The following is a 24,438-nucleotide window of genomic DNA, read 5'->3' as shown; positions in this document are numbered from 1 at the left end:
AATTCCCAGCAACCACATGGTGGCTCACAACCATCTATAATGAGATCTGGTGCCCTCTTCTAGCGTGCAGGTACACATGCAGGCAGAACACTGTATAATTAATTAATTAAAAAACCCTTGTGACCAGCCTGCTGTGGTGGCTCACAGCTTTAGCTCCAGCACTCACAGCAGAGGCAGGCTACATGGGGCCAACCTGCGCTACAAAGTGAATTCCAGGTCAGTCAATGCCCTGCCTCAAAAAACCAAAACCTAACCAAACCAGAACACCACAATGCACTGCCACCCCCTCCCCCCCCCCGAAACAAATCTAATGTACCAATGGGCCAGCACCCAAGGGGGCACCCCTGCCTCACAGTACATTGCTTTAAATTATGAACTAGCTTCTGCCTCAGCCCCATTCTCAGCCTTAACTGAAGGTTAAGAGGTGGTTTCCAGATATCTTAGACGGGGGCAAGTCCCAGTTGGAGGATGCAGGCTGTTCCTTACTGCCGACTCAGAATCATCATGGTCTCTGATGTAGCTGCTATTCACATGTGGGTCCTTCAAACGCAACACATGACAGAAAACCAGACAATCTAAAATTGTCCTTGAAGATTGGAACTCAAGACTGAAAAATCTGCAAGTGGACTTGCTCATCTTCAAGGACCTGTGGGTGCTGTTTGGTGCCCCCTGGCGGCAAACATGACCTGGCTTGAAAATCAGCATGGGGTCTTAGATGGTGAGAGCCCCAGAGAGGCTCAGAGGTGCTAGGACAGTGGTGGACATAGGATGCCTGTTAGCAACGCAGTAAAAAGAAAAGAGGACAGAGAGAGGAAGAATAAAGGGAGACAAGAAAAAGAAGTTATAGAGGCCACTTTAGTGAGCAGTCAATGCCGAGAGGACCGGTTAAGGTATTTCAGAATTTGCTGGGTGGCCCAGCCTGAGGTCACAGCACCTGGGCAGCGGAAACCGGACCCTCCGGAGGTCAAGGTCATCCTTGTCTCTGTGTGAGTTAGAGTACCTTCACTCCTGATTCTAAAGCTTCTCGAAGCTAAGCATTGGGACAGGAGATGGCAGATGCCAAGAGGACCCGGTCCCCTATCCTCATGTGGATTATGAATATTAGTAAAATAAATTGTATTTTGAATTGGTACAAGAACAAAAAAGGGACATCCTGGCTTCATCTGACGTTCACGAGGAGTTCAGCATTTAAAAGTATTAACATCTACCTATCATCTGTGTAGGCGTAATTTTCTGTCCCACCAGCCAACTCCCAAATAACCACACAGAGACTTATTATCAATTATAAATGCTCAGCTGATAGCTTAGGCTTGTTTCTAACTAGTTCTTATAACTTAACTTTTTTTTTTTAAATATATAAATCTACTTGCTGCCACGTGGCTCATGGCTTGTTACCTCAGCTTGTACACATCCTGCTTCCTCTGCATCTGGTTGTTGACTCTGCCCTTCTTCATCCCAGAGAGCTCTCTCCCTGTCTGTAAGTCCTGCCTAACCTCTTCCTGCCTAGCTATTTGCCATTTATCTCTTTATTATACCAATGAGAGCAATACATGCTCACAGTGTACACAAAGGTTGTTCCACAGCACATCTGTTTGATCAATCTGTCTACCTATTTATTTATCTCTGTGTGTGTAGAGGTCAGAGGACAACTTGTCCTTTCTTTCCTATCACTACGTGAGTTCCAGGAATCGAACCCAGGTCCCTAAGCTTGGCAGCAAGCACCCATCTCAGAATTCACCTTTAAAGTAAGATCCAAAAAGTGAGTTGTGTTCACTAGACTGGGCTGATATTCTAAAATAGCCAACTTGATCTAGGTGCCCTTGTCTTTGGGAAAGAGGACCCTGGAGCTGGAGGCAGACCTGTCCTAATAGGACTCTTGTCTCTTGCTCAAGAGGACTTGGAAATCTCTGGATTGCTGAAGTCATTACCTGTACCTACACCAGGGAAACATAGGAAATCATTAAAACAGGAAAGTGTTGACTCCAAGGATAGCCAATGTGATGGAGGCCAGGGAAGGGGGCAAGGAGGAGCAGTAGCAAACTTGATCTTGATTTTCTAGGCTGAAGAGCTGGCAAGAGAATCAATTGTCATTGTTTAAGTCAGCAGCAGGTTTGTGGTGATCTGTTGCAGCAACTGGAGTCAGTGTTAAACTGCTCTGGGTTCCTGTGTAGAAGGCAGATGCTTACCTTGTGGGATTTCTTTTAAGGATGAAATGACAGTGTCTGTGAAAGTATGAGGCACACAGGCAGTGAGGCTCCACCTATGTTTCACATGCTAGGCAGGTGCTCTGTCACTGAGCTACACTCCAGTCAAACACTTTTTTTTTTTTTTTTTTGATTTTTTCGAGACAGGGTTTCTCTGTGGCTTTGGAGCCTGTCCTGGAACTAGCTCTGTAGACCAGGCTGGTCTCGAACTCACAGAGATCCGCCTGCCTCTGCCTCCCAAGTGCTGGGATTAAAGGCGTGCGCCACCACCACCCGGCTTAACACTTTTTTTTTCATTCTCAATTAGTGATGTTTCAAGTTGGTAAAGAAATTTTTTTTAAATTATTTATTTATTTATTATGTATACAATATTCTGTCTGTGTATATGCCTGCAGGCCAGAAGAGGGCGCCAGACCTCATTACAGATGGTTGTGAGCCACCATGTGGTTGCTGGGAATTGAACTCAGGACCTTTGGAAGAGCAGGCAATGCTCTTAACCACTGAGCCATCTCTCCAGCCCCCTGGTAAAGAAATTTTATGTGGTTATTGGAGTTGTGCTTTAATGGCCCAAATAGCCATTCTGAATATGATAAACTCCTATTTTGTTAATGTGTCTAGAAATGAGTCAATTCAGTGTCCCAAAATTTCATCTTCTATCAGCGCATGTCAAGGGGGGGGGTCCTTTTAGAGATATGAGTTGATGTATGATAGGGTATAATTAGAGTTCCTAAGGCTTTTCCTAGCTGAATTCATCTACTCCAGCAACACTACATCTCCAGCCCTACTGAACATGTGTGTTTGTATGTATTCATGTGTGTGCATGCATGCATGTGTGTGGAGGTGCACATGTGTACGGAAGCCAGAGTTCAGTCTCAGCTGTTACACCTCAGGAGGCATGCATCTTTATTTCCAAGACAGGCCCTCTCATTAGGACCCGAATCTTCATTAAACTAAGCTGGCTGGCCAGAGAGGCGCCCATTTCCACCTCCCTAGTGCCGGGGTTACAAGGGCACATACCACCACACCTATGTGGGTGCTGGGTTTGCGCTCCTGTCCTTATGCTTGAGCCGTAAGTACTTTCCTGATTGAGTCATCTCTACAGCCCTGAAATCCTTTTTTATATAAAATTCGCTTCTATTTGATTTGGCGGTCCCCGTCAGAAAATTCCATATTATCTTCAATACATAGTTATAGATCCTGAACTCAGGCAGATAAGCAAAAGTCCTGGGACAGCAACACACACACACACAGAGACACGCACAGACACACACCACGAGACACACAGAGAGTGTGTATCTTAAGAACCTTTCCATTTTCTGTGGGTATATTATTGTTCAAAAGTTAAATGAGTTTCTAATTGAACTTGTGTTGAGAATCCTTTTGCAATTCATCCTAGTGGACAGCTTCACGGGGATTTGAGACACATCTGTAGGTCACCAGCTTCATCCCTAGCCTTTTTTTTTTTTTTTCTAGATAGGGCTTCTCTGTGTAGCCCTTGCTATCCTGGAACTTGTTCTATAGACCAGGCTGCCCTCGAACTCAGAGATCCGCCTGCCTCTGACTCCTGGGATTAAAGCTGTGTACCACCCATAATGACGGTCTTCCTGGGCAGAACTAAAAGTATGCCAAGAACCATGTGCTTATAAACCCGTTCAGCTACACCCACCCTAGTCATTAAAACCATTCCCCAAGAGTTGGAGAGATCGCTCAGTTAAGGGCTGGAGAGAGGACCTTAAGAGCTGGAGAGATGGTTCAGTGGTTAAGAGCACTGGCTGCTCTCCCAGAGGCCCCATGTTCAGTTCCCAGAACCCCACATGGAGGCTTACCATCATCTGCAATTCCAGTTGTAGAAGATAATGCCCTCTGTAGTCCTCTTCTGGTGCACACATACGTGCAAGCAAAATATTTTTAAAAATCTTTAAAACAAAAACATTCCAACAGAGCTAATTTAGAGTAAAATTATATAGCCAGTAAAAAAATTATATTTGCCTTTCTGGGAGTGGGGCAGAACCTGACAAAAGAAGGTACTGTCCTGAGGCTACCTTGCCCTCTCCTGAGCTCCCAGGAGCATCTTGCTTTAGAAGGTGATTTCAGCACAGAGCTGTCTGCAGAGCAGCTGTACCAGAGCTGGAGAAAAGAGTGAACAGGCAACATTCCTCAAACCAGCCTTCAGAAAAAGAAAAAAAAAAAAAAAAAGGAAAGAAAAAAAAGCTTTTAGCCCATAGTGGCTTTTCTTATTGACTCATTTTAAATATTACTGCATGATATTTTGTGTATTTAGAATGTAAAACAGGAAAGCAAAGTGCACAATAAACAGCAAAACATGCTACAATGTAGCAGAATCAAAAGCCACTTTCTAGATGGGAGATGGGGGGGGGGGAATGGAATAACAAGCACCATCCCTGTCATTGGTGAGGCTCTGCTGCCCTCGTGTGGCAGAATTACTTCCCTGCCAGAACCTGTTTTTCTCCAGGAGAGCCTCTTTTCTCCCCTGCCTACAATACTCCCAAACTGGCTTCAAACTCAAAGCAGTCTTTCTGCCTCAGCTTCTTAAGTGCTGGAATTAGAGGTACAAGGCACAAGCCATCAGACGTGTCTTAGAGAGTAACTTTAGATGTTTAGATTGATCGGGTAGATAGATGGGTGAATGGGGACGTGGTTAGAAGGGTAGATGGCTCAGTGGATAGAACACTCACTCTTTAACCATGAGGGGTCTGGGTTTGAAACCCCAGTACTCACCTAAAAAGCCAGGTATGGATACCAGTGTATGTACCCCCATAACTAGGAGACAGAGACAGACTTGAGAGATTTGAGAGTTCACTGGGTAGCCAGCCTAGTCCAAACAACGAGCTTCCGGTTCAGTGTGAGACTGTCTCCACAGCAACATTGCAGAGAGTGGCAAAGGGAAACATTACACTCTCCTGGTTAGTTTGTGTCAACTTGACAAACCAGGGTTACCTGGAAAGTGGGAATCTCAACTGAAGAATGGACCCCATGAAACTGTCTGTGGGCATCTCTATGGAGTATCTATTCTCTTGATTAATGAATGATGGAAGAAGGGCAGCCTGTTATGGGTGGTGCTGTTCTTTGGCATGTGGTTCTGGGATGTGTAAAGAACGTAGGCCTAGTCATGGGAGCAAGCCAGTAAGCAGCATTTTTCCATGGCTTCTGCTTAGGTTCCTGCCTCCAGGTGTGTGCCCTGAGTTCCTGCTGTGACCTTCCTCAGCAATCTGTAAACCAAATAAACCCCTTCCTCCCCCAACTTGCTCTTGGTCAGTGTTTTATTTTAGCTTATTCTTGCTTTTTGAAACAGGGTTTTTCCTTTTTTTTGTTTGTTTGTTTGTTTTTTGAGACAGGGTTTCTCTGAAGCTTTGGGGCCTGCCTGGTATTTGTCAGGAGCCCTTTTCCTCCTAAAAATCATTACAGGAACCATTGCCCTGGGGAGTCTGCAGAGAACCCCACACCCATAATTATGTTAAGAATCTATTGACAGAACCTGCCCCACCCAATTAAGCTGTTAATGGAGAGCTACCTGTTAGCAGAACCCGCCCCAAATTCCAGCTATCCAGGGAACTAGGTGTGTCAACTCATGATCTCCTGGCCTACGTGACCTGACCGAATGTAACCTCCTGGCCTCCATGATGAACCTGAACCACGTGACGGGGACCATGCGGCAAGATCCCATGTCCCTGCCCCCCAAGCCCCTCATCTAGGGGCTATATAAGCAGCAACTAGGACTCTAATAAACGGAGGCTGTGACAAACTTAGCATGGCCTCCTTCTTCTTTCCTAGCCCATTCTCTTCCAGATAACACCCCTCCATGACCCTGGAATTACTAAAATGCCAGGCGGGTTACACCCCTAGACTGAGTAACCCACCAAGGCAATGGGACCGGTATTAGCTCTTGTAGACCAGGCTGGCCTTGAACTCACAGATCCACCTGCCTCTGCGTCTTGAGTGCTGGGATTAAAGGCGTGCGCCACCACCACCCAGTGAGATGGGGTTTTTCTGTGTAATTCTGACTGCCCTGGAACTCATTCTGTAGGACAAGATGGCCTTGAACTCACAGAGATCTGCCTTCCTCTGCCTCCCGAGTACTGGGATTAAAAGCATGTTGTTTTATTAACAGCAACAGTAAGCAAGCTAGGACTTCTGCTCTGGCTTCCATATGGTGTGCCCAAACTCTCACATGTATGTCCTGTAAGAGGGTAAGACAACAAGAGGGGGACACATTCATGTATGCATGCACTCATTTTTATAAGGTTTATTTTTACTTTTACATGTGTGTCTGTGTGTAGATATGTGTACATGTTGTGTGTAGGTGTTTGCAGAGCCCAGCACACCCCTGCTGCAGCTGAAGTTATGACTAGTTGTGTGCCACTTAATGTGGGTGCTGGGCCCCAACCTCGGACCTCAGGAAGAACAGTAAGTGCGCTAACCTGCTGAGCCACGGCTGTATTCATTTTCTAAGTATTGAGATTGAATTGTCTTTCTAAGCATTGGAGCAAGTGAGGTTTGGAAGTGACGTTTGAGGTCTGGGGTGTGAAAAAATGCATTGGTATTGAGTAGGCAGGGGCTACAGTGGGAACTTAGTGACCCACTTGTTCCAGGATATGATGTTGTCACTGGGCAGTGTGTGATAACGGAAAAGGATCTTCTGGGTGTGTTTCTTCCTCTAGAGAGACACATGTTTCTAGATAACCAGGTTTACTCCAATCTATTGGGTTAAGAGAAGGAAAAAAATATAGCAAATGAGAATTCGAGATGTGTTGTGTCCATTTGAAGAAGTGTTAGGAAAATCTGAGGTTGAGACAGCAGTAGGGAGTCGGCAGAACCCCTCCTGCCTTCCTGAAAACCAAATAGAATGGTTTAGCACACCTCATGACTGTGTGTTTTATATTTTCATGTGTGTGCGCGCGCATAAATGTGTGTGTTGCATTCACAGGTGTGCTCAAGCACATGGAGGCCAGAGGGCACCATCAGGTGCCTTCTTCAGTCACCCTCTGCCTTACTTACTGAGACGGTCTCTCACTGAGCCTGGAGCTGTCTGATTTCTCTAGCCCAGCTGGCTTGCAAGCTCCAGGGATCTCCTGTCTCCATCTCCCCACTGCTGGGGTTCTGGGCACTGAGTTACCACACCTGACTTTTACATGGGTGCTGAGGATCAGAGCGAAGATCTCATGTTCACACAGTAAGCTCTTTACCAAATGAGCTACTCCCCCAGCCCCTGGCTGCATACTATTCTAGCCAACAAAGTTGGTTTCCTTGGTTTAGTTTGTCCAGACTGTTGTACCAAAGCACACCACAGACCAGGTGCTTTAAACAATTTTTTCAAACACTGGGAGGTGGGAAAGTTGATTTGATGTCTGGTGGCAGCCAGATGACTAGCTTTCCCTTGTCTCACACAGAATCTCCGGGTCTCTGTTTTAGGGTACTAATCTCACTCTTGAAGGTTCCATCCCCATGATCTAGCCATCTCTCAAAAGCTCCACCCCTTTCTCATCATGGGAATGGGGAGAGGTGGGGGAACTTTAGTCCATATCCTCTTTGGATTTGACTGTCTCTGTATTGCAAGCTATGGTTATCCTGGGACCTAAATTCTCCCCCTAAATTTGTGTCACAGAATTTATATCACAGTGTGTATATTATGTTACTGCTTTTGTTACATATTCCAAGTTGCTTTCCAAATAGTCCCAACTGTTTGATTCCAGCATGCTGCTATATTTGGGTTGTGCACTGCTGGAGTGCCTCGAAGACTCACGAACCAGGCTTGAAACAGTCCCAGGCAAGCTGTCACGACTTTGTCACCTCTTGCTCATCCCTTGACTCAGCATGGCCTGGCTCCAAACCACTTCACTGGCACTGTGCTTGTTAAGGGCCTTGTAGTTGAAAGCTAGCCCTAAATCAGTCAGTCTCTCTCTCTCTCTCTCTCTCTCTCTCTCTCTCTCTCTCTCTCTCTCTCTCGTCTTTTCAGAAGCATCCAATAGTCTGAAGCTCCCCCATGAAGCGCCTTGTTCTTTTGGGGTCCTCATCACCCCTTCTCCTTCCTGAACTCCTTTGCACTCACCGCATTGTGTCCTCTCTCGCCTGCCTATTTCCATACTAGAACCAATGGTCTGCTTCATCTGCATCCTTCTTGGTTTACCTCAGACATCCCTGCTTCCAGACACTCAAGCCTTCCATAACTCAGCCTCCACCTCAGCTTTTTCCCTGGCCCACATCCATTTTCTCTCTGAATATACCAGCTCTGCTTACAGATTCAAAGTTCACTTTGCCATAATAGTATTGAGCACAAAATTCCTTATCCTCCTCCACAGGTACCTGCATTCCCCAGTTCAGTAAGTGTACATCAAACTCCCAAATGATCTACCAGAAATCAGGGCATCCTCTCATGGTCTCTCCACATTTAAACAAACCACCCTCTAATCTTTGCTTTGAGATGGGGTCTCATGTCGCCTAGGTTGGTCTTCAACTCTTTTTTTAAAAAAAATATTTATTTATTTATTTATTTGTTTGTTATGTATACAATATTCTGTCTGTGTGTATGTCTGCAGGCCAGAAGAGGGCACCAGACCTCATTACAGATGTTTGTGAGCCATCATGTGGTTGCCGGGAATTGAACTCAGGATCTTTGGAAGAGCAGGCAATGCTCTTAACCACTGAGCTATCTCTCCAGCCCAGTCTTCAACTCTTGAGCCTGTTTCCACCTCTCTCAGAATGATCACCTGGATTTTAACTCTAAACATCTCTCAGATATGTCCATATGTCCCATATCTTCTGGTCTCTGCAAGGAAAAGAAGCTGTCTAGAGTGCTCACCCAATCCCCGCTTCCCCTAGCTCAGAACCTTGCAGCATCTCCCCATTGTCTCAGACTAAAATCTAGTTCCTTGTTTCTGAGCCCAAGATGTGACCACGTGTGAATTTTAAAGATGAGTCACACACAAAAAGGACAGTTCCACAGATGTTAATCCACGTGTAGAACTGAGTGGCCTCATGACCGTTACTCCAAGAAGTTCTCTCATTGAGACTGGGGAGTCGTTTACTCATCAGAGTGCCCGCCTAATTTAGATGCAGCCCTGTTTTCAATCCCCAGCACTTCAGAAGCCAGACGTGATGACTCCTGTTAATCTCAGGGCTTGGGAGGTGGAGGCAGCAGTATCTTTAGTTCAAAGTCATCCTTGGGTGGGTAGAGTTCCAGGCCGGTCTGGGACGGGACAGAGAAGACCTTGACTAATTCTCTTACACTGTCCGATTGTAGTTACACCTTTCGCCGATTCTAACTGTTGCCAAAGAAACCGGATGTAATCCCACGTGGTGCTGCACGCCTTTATTCCCAATGCTCCCTGCTAGGCCGTTAGAGGCCAGCCTGATCTACCAAGAGAGTTCCAGGACAGCCAGGATTGTTATGCAAATAAATTCGGTCTCGAAAAATCAAAAAGAAGGGTGGGGGGTGAAAAAAGAAAGAAACGGGATGTAATCATTACAAATCAGAATGACAACCAAAGCTCCTATGGTGTCTGCAAAGTCCCTACCTTTCCTCCCATTCACCTCCACCACCCCACCCCCGCAACCACTCATGCAACTAGTCTGAACCTCTAAGCCTTACTGCAATTGACCCCTCACGCCCAACTCCTTTGGGGCAGATAGGGGCTTCAGCAGCGATTCCCACCACCGTTGGCTCTGTGTAATCTCCAGGTCATCTCTTCCATCAGACACCTACTTCTGTGCAACAGCTGTGTTTTCAACAGGGGAGTGCCATAGCGTGCCATTCGCCGAGTTTCTCCAGCCTCTACCCTTAGTGCCTGCAGAAGCAGATCGCCATCGAGTCACTCCTGGTACCTGCTGAGTCCCAGCACGCAAGCGCGGCAATTCACGCGGTCGCCCCGCCCCCACCCATTCACTTTGGCAACCGTTGCGGGGCGCCCGGGCCCTGACGTGGGACTAAAGGCCGCTGACATCCCCCTCTTTCGGGCCCTGAGGTACCCCGGCCTGGTGGGCCCAGGACGTTCCCGTGGGATGGCGGAGTGCTGTGAACGACGCCCATGAAGCCTGTGGTCCTAGTTGTGCTGTGGCTATGGCCTTCGTCCCTATTGGCGTATCCAAGTGAGTGATGGGCCGGGTTGAGATCCAGGTTTCCTCTTCCTGCACCTTCCGGCCCACTGTCCCAGATACTGGCCTGGGTGACACTCCAGTCCTGATCCTGCTCCGCCCATTGTCCCCAGGATGCTCAGCTCATAGACTGGACTCAGTGTGACCCCTTCTTAGGCTGGGGACACCCCTTAGGTGGCACTGTTTACTGCTCAGGACACAAAACCGGTGACATATTGCAGTCGGACTCAAACACTTCGTGTTTTGTTAGAATGCAACCAGTCATTACTTTATGTATTGGCCTTGGCTGCTTTCCTGCATTAGAACGGGAATTAAGGGCTTGCTGCACAATTCTGCGTGCAAATCTGATATATTTACTCTCTGGCCCTTGACAGTAAAAGACTGACTGGTCCCTGAGTTAAATTGGAAGGGAATGTGTGTTGCGGGGAGGGGTGTGTCTCCTTCTGGGATGCTGGAAGGAAAGAATTCAGCCAAAAGGTACCTACAGTAAACAGAAGTGTATTAAGAGAAGCAAAGCACCCCTGAGAGAGAGATTGGAGTCGGCTATCGCCAAAAGGGTATAGCAACACAGTGGGTTCTGTATTGTGGATTTAATATACGTTTTTTTTATGAATATTTATGAGGTAGATGGCTTATCCACATAGTAAGGTTTTCTCTCCAATCCTGGTAAATGGAATCTCTCTTTTAGAATATTTCTTCCCACGTCCATAAAGAGGAGGCAGTTGAAGACCCTTCTTTATTGCAGGCATGTGGGGAAATGCCTTGGCTCACTGTTCTTTGATACAGTGAGAACAGCCTCTCTGCAGCTTGCAGGCAGTTTAACCTCAGAGGGGCATCCTGACTGTTAAGGGACCCAGCTGCCAAGATGCACCTGCGGTGGTCTTGGCTGCCTCACATGTAACTGCTCTGTGTGTTTGTGCACATGCGTGTTGGAGGTCGGAAGATAACCCCAGGTCTTGTTCCTCGGATGCTTGCTACCTGGTTTGGTTTTGTTTTGAGATAGGGTCTCTCACTGCAAAATAGGCTGGGCTGGCCGGCCAGTGAGCCCCACAGACCTGCCTGCCTTCATTGTCCTCCTGCTGGAATTACCAGCATGAACTGCTGGGCTGGGCTTTTTTCCACATGGGCTCTGGGGATAGAACCCAGGGCTTCACAAACACTTTACCTACTAAGCCATCTCCCCAGGGCTCTCGCTAAGTCCCTTCTGAGGCTGGGGAAGGTCCATCTCATGACTTAGTTATCATAGTAGCTTATCTTAAAAAATAAAATTGGGCTAGTGAAATGGCTCAATGAGTTAACACAAGCCTGATGGACCGAGCTCAATCCCCAGGCCCCTCAGTGGAAGAAAAACACAACTAAAGGGCTGGAGAGATGGCTCAGTGGTTAAGAGCATTGCCTGCTCTTCCAAAGGTCCTGAGTTCAATTCCCGGCAACCACATGGTGGCTCACAACCATCTGTAATGAGGTCTGGTGCCCTCTTCTGGCCTGCAGGCATACACACAGACAGAATATTGTATACATAACAAATAAATAAATAAATACTTAAAAAATAATTAAAAAAAATGCAACTAAAACTCTGTCCTTTAACCTCCACGTGGGTTTTAAGGCATGGGTCTGCATGCATGCACGTGCACGCATGCACACACACACAGAGAGAGAGAGAGAGAGAGAGAGAGAGAGAGAGAGAGAGAGAGAGAGAGAGAATGTGTGAGTCTTCTCTATGTCTGTTCTCAGGAAGCCCTTTATCTTTAAGAACAAGATGAGGGAGGATTAAGTCAGCAGCCAGTTATGCTCACCTCTGTCAACAAATATACAAAAAGAAGATTTATCTTAAGAACCTTGTAAAGCTCCAAGTTACTTGGTTACAATGTTGCAAATTCACATCTGGCTGTTTCAGTACCAAAGCCTGTGACACTTGGGAGGATTTCAGGCTGCAGGTGGAGTGTTCTGATGCTGTTTATTAATGGGGAGCATGTCACATAAGCGGGGAATGTCTTGAGAGTGACCTTAGCAGGACAGCAGGTATTTTCAGTGGCCTGTCTCTATTAATGCACCATGATAGAAAGATCCTATCTATCTCTTTTTCTTGTTATTACATTTGTGTGTGTGCACAGGTGGGCGTGGCCTGCATGTACCGCATGTACCGCAGGGTGTGTGCTGAGGTCAGAGGACCACTTGCAGGAGGCAGTTTTCTCCTTGCCCCCTGTGGGTTTGGGGAAACAACTCAGGTCAGGCTTGCAGGGCAAGTGTTTCCAAGAATCACTTTGCAAGTGATTGCCAGTATCCTATGGGCAGGACGAGTCACCTGGAGCAAGCCTGTCTTCTGTGTGGGAAGACTTGAGCCTATGAACATAAATAAATCATGAAGCACACAAAGATACTAAGTTGAATTTTGTTTGTTTGTTTTTGGTTGTTGTTTTTTGAGACAAGGTTTCTCTGTGTAGCTTTGGTGCCTGTCCAGCTCTTGTAGACCAGGCTGGCCTCGAACTCACAGAGATCTGCCTGCTCCTGCCTTCTGAGTGCTGGGACTAAAGGCATCACCACTGCCCGGTATTGAGATGGATTTTTAAAAACAATCTAGAATGCTAATTAATATGACTATAGGGACTTGTTTATCCATCAGCAGAAGCTGCCTTTTTAAACGAATAGTAAGAAAAGTTGCTGGAAAAAAAATAACAACATCTTGAACTTTGCAGGCAAATGGATGGAGCTAGAAAACATCATTTTGAGTGAGGTAACCCAGACACAGAAAGACAGTTATCACATGTACTCACTCATAGGTGGTTTTTAAACATAAAGCAAAGAAAACCAGCCTACAAATCACAATCCCAGAGAACCTAGACAACAATGAGGACCCTGAGAGAGACATACATAGATCTAATCTACATAGGAAGTAGAAAAAGACAAGATCTCCTGAGTAAATTGGGAGCATGGGGACCTTGGGAGAGGGTTGAAGGGGAGAGGAGAGGCAGGGAGGGGAGCAGAGAAAAATGTAGAGATCAATAAAAATCGATAAAAAAATCACAATAAAAAAGAAAAGCTGCTGGAGGAATACCAAAGTGGTTTCCTTTGCAGTCACTCTGAGTATATTCCAGCCATGAAGCACAACAACCTGGTTAGTTTGAGTTGGAAATACATCAGTTCTTTCTTTCTTTCTTTTTTTATTTTGAAGCACAGGTTCTTACATGTTTTTTGTGCTTGCAGTTGTTAAGACTCTTAATAATTAGTATATAAAACTTCTGGTTAGATTTTTGGGTGTGTCATCAACAGTGCCTGTGTTAAGGTTGGCAGGACAAAGTAAACATGTATAAGTTCATTGTGGGGGGCATGCGTGCATGCATGCACGCGTGTGCATACATCCACGTACACACACATACACACACACGTATGCCATGGTGTGTATGTATGTGTGTGGTAGTCAGTAGATAAACTCAGCTGTCTTCACCCTCCACCTCTCTAAAACAGGGCTCTAGTTCACCACTGTAAACAATGTGGGTTCTCCTGTGTCCCCCTCCCATCTTGTTATAGGAACACTGTGATTAAAGACACACACTGTGGACTCCTGTTTTACTTGAGTTCTAGGGACCAGAACTCAGGTCCTCACACTTGCCCGTGAATCATCTCCCCAACCTACAAACCCTCAAATAAAAAAGTCATGTGTATTTCACTGAATTTCAACTTTTGCATATTTTTTGTTTGTTTGTTTGTTTGTTTGAGACAGGTTTTCGCCGTAGTTTTAGAACCTGTCCTGGAACTAGCTCTTGTAGACCAGGCTGGCCTCAAACTCACAGAGATCTGTCTGCCTCTGCCTCCCGAGTGCTGGGATTAAGGGCATGCGCCACCACTGCCCGGCCAAGAGCTAGTTCCAGGACAGGCTCCAAAGCTACAGAGAAACCCTGTCTTGACCCCCCCCCCAAAAAAAAACCTATTTTTTTTTATACTGAGCTACCAAGTTTCCCAGTGTTATATATATTTTACTACAACCTCAAACTCACCAGACATTTATATCAAACTATGTATTGAAATAATCAACTTGCTTTGGATTTAAAGCTTTAGTTTTTAAAACATTTTTGAGCACATAGACAGGGACCATCCATTTCATATCGAAGGATATGCTTTTTAAAAATTCTGTTGGTTTGGTGTTTTTATCGTTTCTTTGTATAGTTGATGTAGCGTGTGCATGTGTGTGTTTATCTTATTAGCAGAAACCTGTTCTAGTTTGCTTTCTCTTGCTGTGATAAACACTATGACCAAATGCCTTTCAGGGAGGGAGAAAAGGATTTGTTTCATCTTATAGCTCACAGTCCACCATGAAGGGAAGTCAGGGCAGGGACTCAAGGCAGAAACTTGGAGGCAGGAACTGAAGCAGAAGTCATGGAGGAATTCTGTTTATTGGCTTGTTCAGCCTGTTTTTTTTTTTTTTTTTTTTTTTTTTGAGACAGGGTTTCTCTGTGGCTTTNTCTCTGTCTATTTATTTCTGGTTCGGCAAAGGGGGACTTACTCTGCCCATATTTTTTTTTTTTTGAGACAGGGTTTCTCTGTGGCTTTGGAGCCTGTCCTGGAACTAGCTCTGTAGACCAGGCTGGTCTCGAACTCACAGAGATCCGCCTGCCTCTGCCTCCCGAGTGCTGGGATTAAAGGCGTGTGCCACCATCGCCCGGCCAGCCTGCTTTCTTATAGTGCCCAGGACTACCAACCCAAAGATGATGCCAACCACAGCAGCTGGCCCTTTTCCCATCAGTCATCAGTCAAGGAAGTGTCCCATGGGCAAACCTAATGGGGGCGCTTTCACAGTGGAGCTTCCTCTTCCCAGATGACTCCAGCTGTGTCAAGTTGACAAAATCCAACCAGGACGAAACTTCACCTCTTTTCATATCCTGTGCATCTTCATGGCACACTTGCTTTAAGTATTTCCTTCATGTGCGCCAACTGCCACATCAGAGAATGCGATGACTTTGCTTCATCTGTCAGGCAGTCTGAGAAACTCCAGAGGACAGTGCTGTTCCTCTTTCTCTTAATCTCACTCTCTTTTCTGGTGTTCCTGGACATTTCCATTCTCTTGGGGAAATGCATGGATTATTTCATTTTATTTTTATCTTTAGTGTGTGTGTTATGGGCGTGCATGCTGCAGCCTGTGTGTGAGGCCAGAAGACAAGTTAATGGAGTTGGTTCTCTCCCTCTACCCTTTCCTAGATGGTCCTGGGCTTTGAACTCAGGTTGCCAGGAACCTTTACTGACTGAGCCATTTTACCAGGCTCTGGGAACTACATTTAGCCATCTTTCTTTTGGGTAGGTTTTCTGATAGCTTTCCTTGTTTTCTCCTTGGCTGTCCTTTCATCCCCAAGAGATCTTTTTCTGGGATGTGGAGTTCTGGGTTGATTATTCCTCTCACCCACTTTTGCTGGCACTCATAAAATATATAATATTTTCTTCCAACCTCATGACTTCATATTAAACTTGTCATTCAATTCCCCCCAAAGGTTAAGTCGTTTACCTCCTGCTTTGCATGGTGAGTGTTATATATACTTGTCAGTATGTGTGTGCATATGTGTTTGTGGGTGTGTGTGCACCTGTGTGTGGAATGGAGGTGGAGTCAAGTGTCTTTTCTTGATCACTCTCCGTATTTATTAACATTGAATTTTTAAATTTAGTTGGTTGGGTACATATAAGTCTTTTGCCTGCATGTATGTATACCATGTAAATGCCTGGTACCAAGGTAGGTCAGAAGAGGGTGCTAGATCTCCCAAACTAGAGTTGTGCATGGTTGTGAACCACTATGTGGGCTCTGGGAACCCAACCTGGTCTTCTACAAGAGCAGCAAGGGACTCTGGTCATTTTTTTTTTCTGCTTTTCCTTATTTTTCAGATTGTACCATCAGCCTGGCTCAGGGCTCACCAAAGCTTTTCCCATCTCCTTCATGTGGCTGTTGAGTCTCACCTTTGAGATGTTTTCATTTCCACTATCGTGTTTTTCATATTTGTAACTTCTAAGCCTTCATTGTGGTTCTTTTTTTACATCTTCTATTTCTTTCTGAGACTCTACTATGTTTCATTTGGTTCAAGCTTATTTATTGCTGCTTTTGTTGCCCCTGTTGTTGTTGTTGTTGTTGTTGTTGAATAGGGTCTCACTCAGCCCATTTTGGCCTCAAATGACCTTGGCTTCTGATCCTCCTGTCTCTACCTCCAAGTGCTGGGAGTACGGGTATGCCCTGTTTTTTTTTTGTGTGTGTGTGTGTGTGTGTGTGTGTGTTTTGTTTGTTTGTTTGAGACAGGGTTTCTCTGTGTAGCATTGGCTGTCCTGGAATTCACTCTGTAGACCAGGCTGGCCTCAAATTCATAGAGATCCTCTTGCCTCTGCCTCCCCAGTGCTGGGATTAAAGCAAGCACTACTACCACCTGGCAATATGGCCTGGTTTTTATGCAGTGCTGGGAATCAACCCCAGTGCTTCATGTACACTAGGCAAACAAACCAACTGACCTCCTCCATAGCCCCACCATTCCTCTTTAAAAGATTTTTTAAATTTTATGTGTAAGAGTGTTTGCCTACAGTTATGTACACTCTAAGGATGCCAGAAGAGGCCATCAGATCCCCTGGATCTGGAGTTAGGTTGGAAGTCACCATGTGGGTGCTGTGAATCGAATCCGGGTCTTCTGTAAGAGCAAGTGCTTTAACTACTAAGCTATTTCCAGGCACCTCACCTTTTAAAAAAAAATCTGTACATATTTGCGTTTCTGGGTTTCCAGATTCTTCTTCTACCTTTGTGGGTCATGTGTAAGCCAGAGACCATCATTCTTCTCTCCTGAAGTTGTCTGTTGGTCAGCTTTCTTGTCCCTGCATTTCAGTTTCTCCTCAGGTGGGTTTTAGGTACAGCTGCGCAGGGTTTTACTCTGTGCCTAATAGAAACAGGAGGGGAACAGTACCCTTTATCTTCATAGAAGCAGAAATCCCGATACATTGTTTTGTCAGAGGCTTTTGGAAGAGACAATGTACTTCATTAGTAAACAATAATAGCTAAGTAGGGGCTGGAGAGGGGCTCAGAGGTTAGGAGAGTATCCTGTGCTTTTCAGAGGACTGGAGCTGGGTTCTTAGCACTCATGATGAGCAGTTCACACCTCCAGCCGCTCCGCTCCAGGGACTCTGACACCCTCTTCTGGCCTCTGCCAGCACTGCACACGTGTGCACATCCACACCAACACATAACAAAACTATTTTGAAAATAGGGTACCAAGATGAATTATGTCAACATCTGAGTAGGGCACCAAGGGAATTATGGGATGGTCTGTCTTAACTTTTCACTGTATCCAGATATATCAGTGCTCCTTTCTTTCTTTCTTTCTTTCTTTCTTTCTTTCTTTCTTTCTTTCTTTCTTTCTTCCTCCTCCTCCTCCTCCTCCTCCTCCTCCTCCTCCTCCTTCTGGTTTTTCGAGACAAGGTTTTTCTGTAGCTTTGGAGCCTGTCCTGGAACTAGCTCTTGTAGATTAGGCTGGTCTCCAACTCACAGAGACCCGCCTGCCTCTGCCTCCTGAGGGCTGGGATTAAAGGCATGGGCCACCGCCTGGCTACTTTTTTTTTTTTTTAAAAAAAAAAACATTTGTAGGTAAGGACCTGTAAGAAGGCTCAGAGGATGAGGGCACTTGCCATGCATACAAGCCTGGCAACCTGAGTTTGATCCCTGGAGGCCACAGAATGGAAAGAGAACCGACTCCAGCAAGTTGTCCTCTGACCTCCATCTGCATGTGGGCTTTGGCACAAGTGTCTCCACCCCACCCATATCATGCACATATACACACAATAATAGCAATAGTAATAATGATGATAATTTTACAATTCTGTAGATAAATACACATTATTAACTATTTTTTTACTTTATAGGTTTATAATTAAGAATATCAGGAAATGTATCAAGTTAGTGTCAAAATATGATGTAATTCCTGTTACAGATGATCAGAGAATTAGAACAGTTAAAAACCTATAGAATCTGTAAGTGGAGGAGCACACTTTTAATCCCAGAGGCAGGCCAAACTGTGAGTTCAAGGCCAACCTGGTCTACTCAGTGAGTTCAAGGACAGCCAGGGCTATGCAGAAAACTCTGTTTCAAACAAACAAACAAACAAACAAGCAAAATGGTAAAAACCGTGGCTAGCCTGTTTTAGTGGAGAAACCTGTAGGCCTTTGTAATGATATGATGTTGTATATTTTGTTTTGCTGTTTTCTATGGTATATTTGATTTATAATATATTTCAAGTGAAATCTCATCCCGCCTGTACATGTTTCCCAGTGCACTTCTCGAATGTTAAGTCAATTGATGTGCAAAACTCCAGATTCCGGGTGGACTGAATGTATTTGCTTCCCGGTTTTGCATTCTGTAAAAAAAAATCACACAATCATCAAACAAACGGAACACACACAAAGACAAAAACTTTTGTCAAAAGTTAAGTTTACCTGGAGTCTCACACTTGCAATGCCAGCACTTGGGAAGTGGCAGACTGACTGATCAGGTGTTCAAGGTCATCCTTGACTAAACAGTTCAGACCAGCGTGGGCTCCTGTCGTGGGGGAGGGGGGAAGGTTAAAGAAAGCAGAAAACAAAACTCACCAGGATCATTTTTAAAAGTAGTATTACTGGGGCTGGAGAGATGGCTCAGAGCTTAAGAGCATTGCCTCTCTTCCTAGAGGTCCTGAGTTCAATTCCCAGCAACCACATGGTGACTCACAACCATCTGTAATGGGGTCTGGTGCCCTCTTCTGGCCTGCAGGCATACACACAGACAGAATATTGTATACATAATAAATAAATAAATAAATATTTTAAAANCTGTAATGGGGTCTGGTGCCCTCTTCTGGCCTGCAGGCATACACACAGACAGAATATTGTATACATAATAAATAAATAAATAAATATTTTAAAAAAGTAGTATTACTTCTAAAGTAGAAATAATACCTCTTGATAAGCCTAAGTGAGTTTTGATATACTTTAGTTCTTTTAAAACTAGTACATATTAATTACACAAAGTAGTGAATCCCATTGCAGCAATTTTAACATGTATGTAACAGATTTTGATCATGTTACACCCCTGGAAAAATTTTTTTTTCTTGAGACAGGGTTTCACTGTAGCTTTGGAGCCTGTCCTGGAACTAGCTCTTACAGACCAGGTAGGCCTCGAACTCACAGAGGTCCGCCTGCCTCTGCCTCCCGAGTGTTGGGATTAAAAGCGTGTGCCACCAATACCTGGCCCCTTTTTCCTCTTTACCAGAATTCCACTCACAGGGCACCTGCACACACTAATGGCTCCATGGATGGGAGTGATCGCACCCTTCAGAATTTCAGCTATTTTCATCCTCACAGTTGTTAGCGTCACTTGTCTCTTGTCTCTGTCATGTGATCAGTTCTCCCGTTCTAGTTTAAAAGTCGCAGAAAACTCAAGATCAGCTGACATCCTCAGAGCTGAGCTTCTTGCAGAACCTCAGGCTCCCAGGCTGCTTTACGGACCTCCTGGAGTAGTATCCTGATATCTTACCCTTCGGTGTGTGTGTGTGTGTGTGTGTGTGTGTGTGGTTGGATTTTTCTTTGGGCCACCAGCTTACAAATAATAAGACAGATGGCCGGGTGGTGGTGGCGCACGCTTTTAATCCCAGCACTCGGGAGGCAGAGGCAGGCGGATCTCTGTGAGTTTGAGGCCAGCCTGGTCTACAAGAGCTAGTGCCAGGACCGGCACCAAAGCTACAGAGAAACCCTGTCTCGAAAAACCAAAAAAAAAAAAAAAAGACAGAGACTTAATAATTATGAAAGCTCAGCCTTATCTTAGGCTTATCCCTCTTGCTCTTCTACCTTAAATTTACCTGTTTGTATCAGTCTATGTCTTACCATGTGGTTTTCCACCTTTCATTCTGCATGTCTGACACTCATCCCCCCCCATGTCTCCTTCGCATCTCCTGCCTACTCCCCCCCCCCGCCCCTTTCTCTCTCTGGAAATTCCACCTATGCCTCCTGCCTAGCTATTGGTCATTGGGTTTTTTGTTACACGAATCACAGCAAATACATCTTCACAGTGTACAAATATCTCAGGACACATGTTCACATGTGTGCCTGTGAACGGATTTGTTGTGTGCCAGTGGGCATGCATATGGAGGTCAGAGGTCGACATCAGGTGTCTTCTTTTACTGTTTTTCACCTTATTTTCTTTGAGACAGGGTCTCTCCCTCACCCTGGAGCTCACTGATTTGCAAGCTTAGCTGGTGGCAGGCCATGGGGGTCCTCCTATCGCCACCTCCCTACTGGGACACCACCACAGCTTACATGGGTACGGGGATCTGAACTCTGGTCCTTGTGCAAGCACCTTCCTTACCTACTGCTATGTGTCCACAGCATTAGAGGGCTTCTTAACCTTAGCCATGGTCTGGGGATATCTAGGTAAGATATCCAAGTGGCAAAAACAGCAGCTATGCTGTATTGGGGTAGACCACAGGAGATAGTCAAGGTGTAATAAGTGACTCGGCTTTTAGCGGGTTGGTCTGTTTGTTGTAAGAATTAGACAATTTACTCAAATTTTAGGACTTCCTGTAGAATGGAGAAGAACAGGATTTCACGGTGGCCAGGGCTGTCTGTAGGGAATCTGGAAGCGACCTTTCTCCGGTCTCGCCTGCAAACATTTTTTTATAGAACTCAAATTGATTTGCAAGAATGGTCCTGATTAGTGGAACCCAGAAAGGCAGTCTGAGTGCATAGATGTGTCGGAAGGGCAAAAACAAGAGGCAGGAAGCATGCAGGGAGGGGATGGATTCAAGAATAGAATGATCCAGAGACCCAAGGGTGCATTTACAAGGAAGAAAAGCAAGGTAGGAGGTAGGGTGCCTCTGTTGCTAAGCAACCACAAACAGGCTTTTTGGTGTTTCCAGAGTAACGGCAGAGGAGGATAATAAGTACTTGAGATGTTTTTAGAACTCACACCCAGTGAGCACCTCCTTTTCCTGTTCTTTGGCACCCTAACTTATTTAATAGCTACCTGGGTATCCCATTTGCTAGTCTGAAGAGACAAGCTAATTTGTCGGAGATCAAGTGCATCCTAGACTACTTTCAAGGAAGTGCCCTCTGCCAAGCTGTTCTGCCACTCCGTTGACTGCACACTTTAGGTTGGGCATGGTTAGCCCAATTGCTTGTTTCTAGTTGCCTAGAAAAGAACATTTCTCAAAAAATTTTAGAAATAACTTTTTATAGAAAAGATGAAATATACACAGAAATAGAAATAGTGTTACAAAAGCTCCATTTATAATAGACCCTTTGATTAATCTTGCATCATTGATATAGCTGCTCACATTCCTTCTCTCCTAACCTCCCTGTCCCTCTTCCTAAATTCTTGTCCTTAGTTTATTTAGAAGCAAATTATAGACATTGTATAATTCTGCCAGTAAGCAGTCTAGAATGACTCACTAAAGTGTAAGGATGTAAAGAAATTTAACAGCAGTGCAATCATTTCTAAAAGGTGACACTCAGGGGCTTTAGGGATGGCTCAGTCACTGCACTCAGGGGCTTTAGGGATGGCTCAGTCACTGCACTCAGGGGCTTTAGGGATGGCTCAGTCACTGCACTCAGGGGCTGGAGGGATGATGGCTCAGTCACTGCACTCAGGGGCTGGAGGGATGGCTTAGTCACTGCACTCAGGGGCTGGAGGGATGATGGCTCAGTCACTGTACTCAGCACGCTGACACACATAATAAAAATAAATTAAAGGTGGCAGCGAGGAATGCCAAATGTATCACATGAACAGAAAGAAATTGAAAAAAATCAGAAAAATTTGAGCAGCGATCAGATATTTGAATTATTAGTGTGTGTGTGTGTGGGGGGGCTGTTCTGAGGATCAAACTCTGGTCCCGGCAAAAAGAAGTTGCTGAGGCAGTTCTCCAGCCTCCTACCATCAAAATCTTATTACATTTGTTTTATTTGAGATAAAAGAACAAACATAATTTTTTTTGTTTAAAAAATATTGAGGAAAATACCCCAAATCATGCTACTGGAAGGTGGGAGAGCAGAGACTAGCGTGGGAGTGTCAGTGTCCCTGAACTGGCCTGCGTTTATTTTACTCAGTCTTCCATACATGGAAACTCTAGACTCAGAGCAAGTGTGGTTGTACACGGATATATGATTTTTATTTTGTCAGTAAAAAATAATCAATAAAAGAGAAGACGAAATTACTTAAAACAAATCAAAAGACAACTAACAGCAAAACAGGGTAAGTAGGAAGTGAGGAGTTTTGAGTATTTATTATCTTTGTCTTAATACAATTGCAAATTCAGAAAATTGAATTTTAGTTGTGTCTACCTAACATCTGGCTCCTAAAAATTTAATAATTTGCTCCAATGAGCCAATATAAACCCAGCATAGTTCCTTGCAGGGCTAGACAACATGATCAAGGATGTTGGTTTAATAAGTTGCCTATTGAATCATAAACTATATGAGAAAACGAACATAAGATGGTGTAGGAAAGGGCACCCATGTCCAGCTCCCCTTGTGCATTTTCAGTGGGTGCCTGCCTGCTGTTAGGAAAGCCCAGTTCTTTGCTGTTGGGGAAGCTGAGTTCTCTGTTTGTGTACTGGGTGCTAGCGTAGACCGGGAACTGAGGTTAGCAGATTCTGCCGTTATGTCATATGCAATAAGCATTACTTACTGTGTGTTTGGTTTTTCCCCTCAAGCCATAACTGTGTTGCCTGATGAAGAGCAGAATTTGAATCATTATGTACAAGTTTTACAGAACCTGATAATGAGTGTTCCCACCAGGGATCAGGGCTCTGAGGAAACGTCAAAGCCCTCAGGAACTGTGGAAGTTGCAGAACCGAGGTCCTCGCCTGAGCTGACGCACACCCCTGAAGTTACCCCTGAGAACGACGGTCTGATCAGGCCCATCAGCCAGGAAAAGACAACTTTCGCTTCTAGCGGCTTCACACTGGGAATAGAGAGGAGAAAAAAAACCAAAAGTACAGCGTTCTGGTCCATCCGGCCAAATAACGTTTCTGTTGTTTTACACACGGATGAACCGTACATTGAGACGGAAGAGCCAGAGCCGGAGCCGGAGCCGGAGCCGGAGCCGGAGCCGGAGCCGGAGCCGGAGCCGGAGCCGGAGCCGGAGCCGGAGCCAGAACCCCAGTCTAGGCCAATGACAGTGCCTGAGTATGAGGCAGAGGCGAAGCTGGAGCATGGAACCCTGCAAGAGTCAGATCTAGACGACCAGGGAGAGTTAGACACACAGCAAAACAGGATGCAAATGGAGGTCCAGAGTATGACATCCATGGTTTCCCAGCCATGGTCGGCAACTACACATGTCACCATAACAACCAGAACCACCAGCAACTTGGATAGCTCCACAGACTCTGAGGATGTGCCCCAGCTCTCAGGCCAGTCGGAAACCGAGAACTTCGAAGACTTCTCTGGACACGACTCCCTGAGTCCGAGATATGAGGACATTTTGAGAAAAATTTCCAATATTAGTGCAGAAATTCAGCGGGGGCCTCTTGGTGACGGCAACAACCCCGAGTACAAAGAGTACATCAAGGCCTCCAAGGAGCACCTGAAACGGAGCCTGGCCCTGGCCGCAGCCGCCGAGCACAAGTTAGAACAGATGTACAGTTCTCGTGTCTTCCAGGAGGGAGAGACCAGCGGGTCCGTTGATGACATGGAAACGGTTATCAACATGCTGTACAATTCCAGGTCCAAGCTGCCGGAGTATTTGAATAGTAAGCGTATACCATCAGAGCTGAGAGAAAAGGCCACTGTCGTGATTGGTGTGTTGAAAAAACTATTATGTATAGATCAGGTAGAAACGCAACGCCTTATTAGGAAGCTGTTAAGCAATAATATGAAAATCCTAAATATCCTTGATGTCCCATGAGCAAACTCATTTAAGCAAAGGGCTCATCCACAGGAAAATAAGCATATTAGTGATTTCAAAAGTCGCCTAAAATATTTTCTATTATACTTCCATGTGCTAACATCTTTATGTTTCGTGTCATAAAATATTTTCATATGCACTAAAAACCTAACAATTTTAAAATAAAAATTTGCTTCATGAGTTTATGTTTTTTTTTCTTCCTCGTTAGTTTCAACAAGTTGTGATGAGTCAGTCTCTAAAATGTTT

The 24,438-nt window shown here is 45.2% G+C and overlaps 1 protein-coding gene across 1 annotated transcript; it reads left to right on the top strand.

Annotated features, from left to right (window-relative positions):
* Window positions 1-22,947: 22,947 nt before the first annotated feature.
* On the top strand, window positions 22,948-24,192 carry Spesp1 (sperm equatorial segment protein 1). Its single transcript, XM_050151777.1, has 2 exons — window positions 22,948-23,466; window positions 23,518-24,192. The coding sequence occupies exons 1-2, from the start codon at window positions 22,948-22,950 to the stop codon at window positions 24,190-24,192; spliced, it is 1,194 nt and encodes a 397-aa protein (XP_050007734.1).
* Window positions 24,193-24,438: the final 246 nt, after the last annotated feature.

This window comes from Alexandromys fortis, unplaced genomic scaffold (genome assembly GCF_014885135.2).
Source record: "Alexandromys fortis isolate MF-2015 unplaced genomic scaffold, M_Fortis_MF-2015_v1.1 scaffold_70, whole genome shotgun sequence".
Classification (NCBI taxonomy): Eukaryota; Metazoa; Chordata; class Mammalia; order Rodentia; family Cricetidae; genus Alexandromys; species Alexandromys fortis.
Note: the sequence above shows the minus strand (reverse complement) of the source record. Positions and strands in the feature narration are given on the sequence as shown.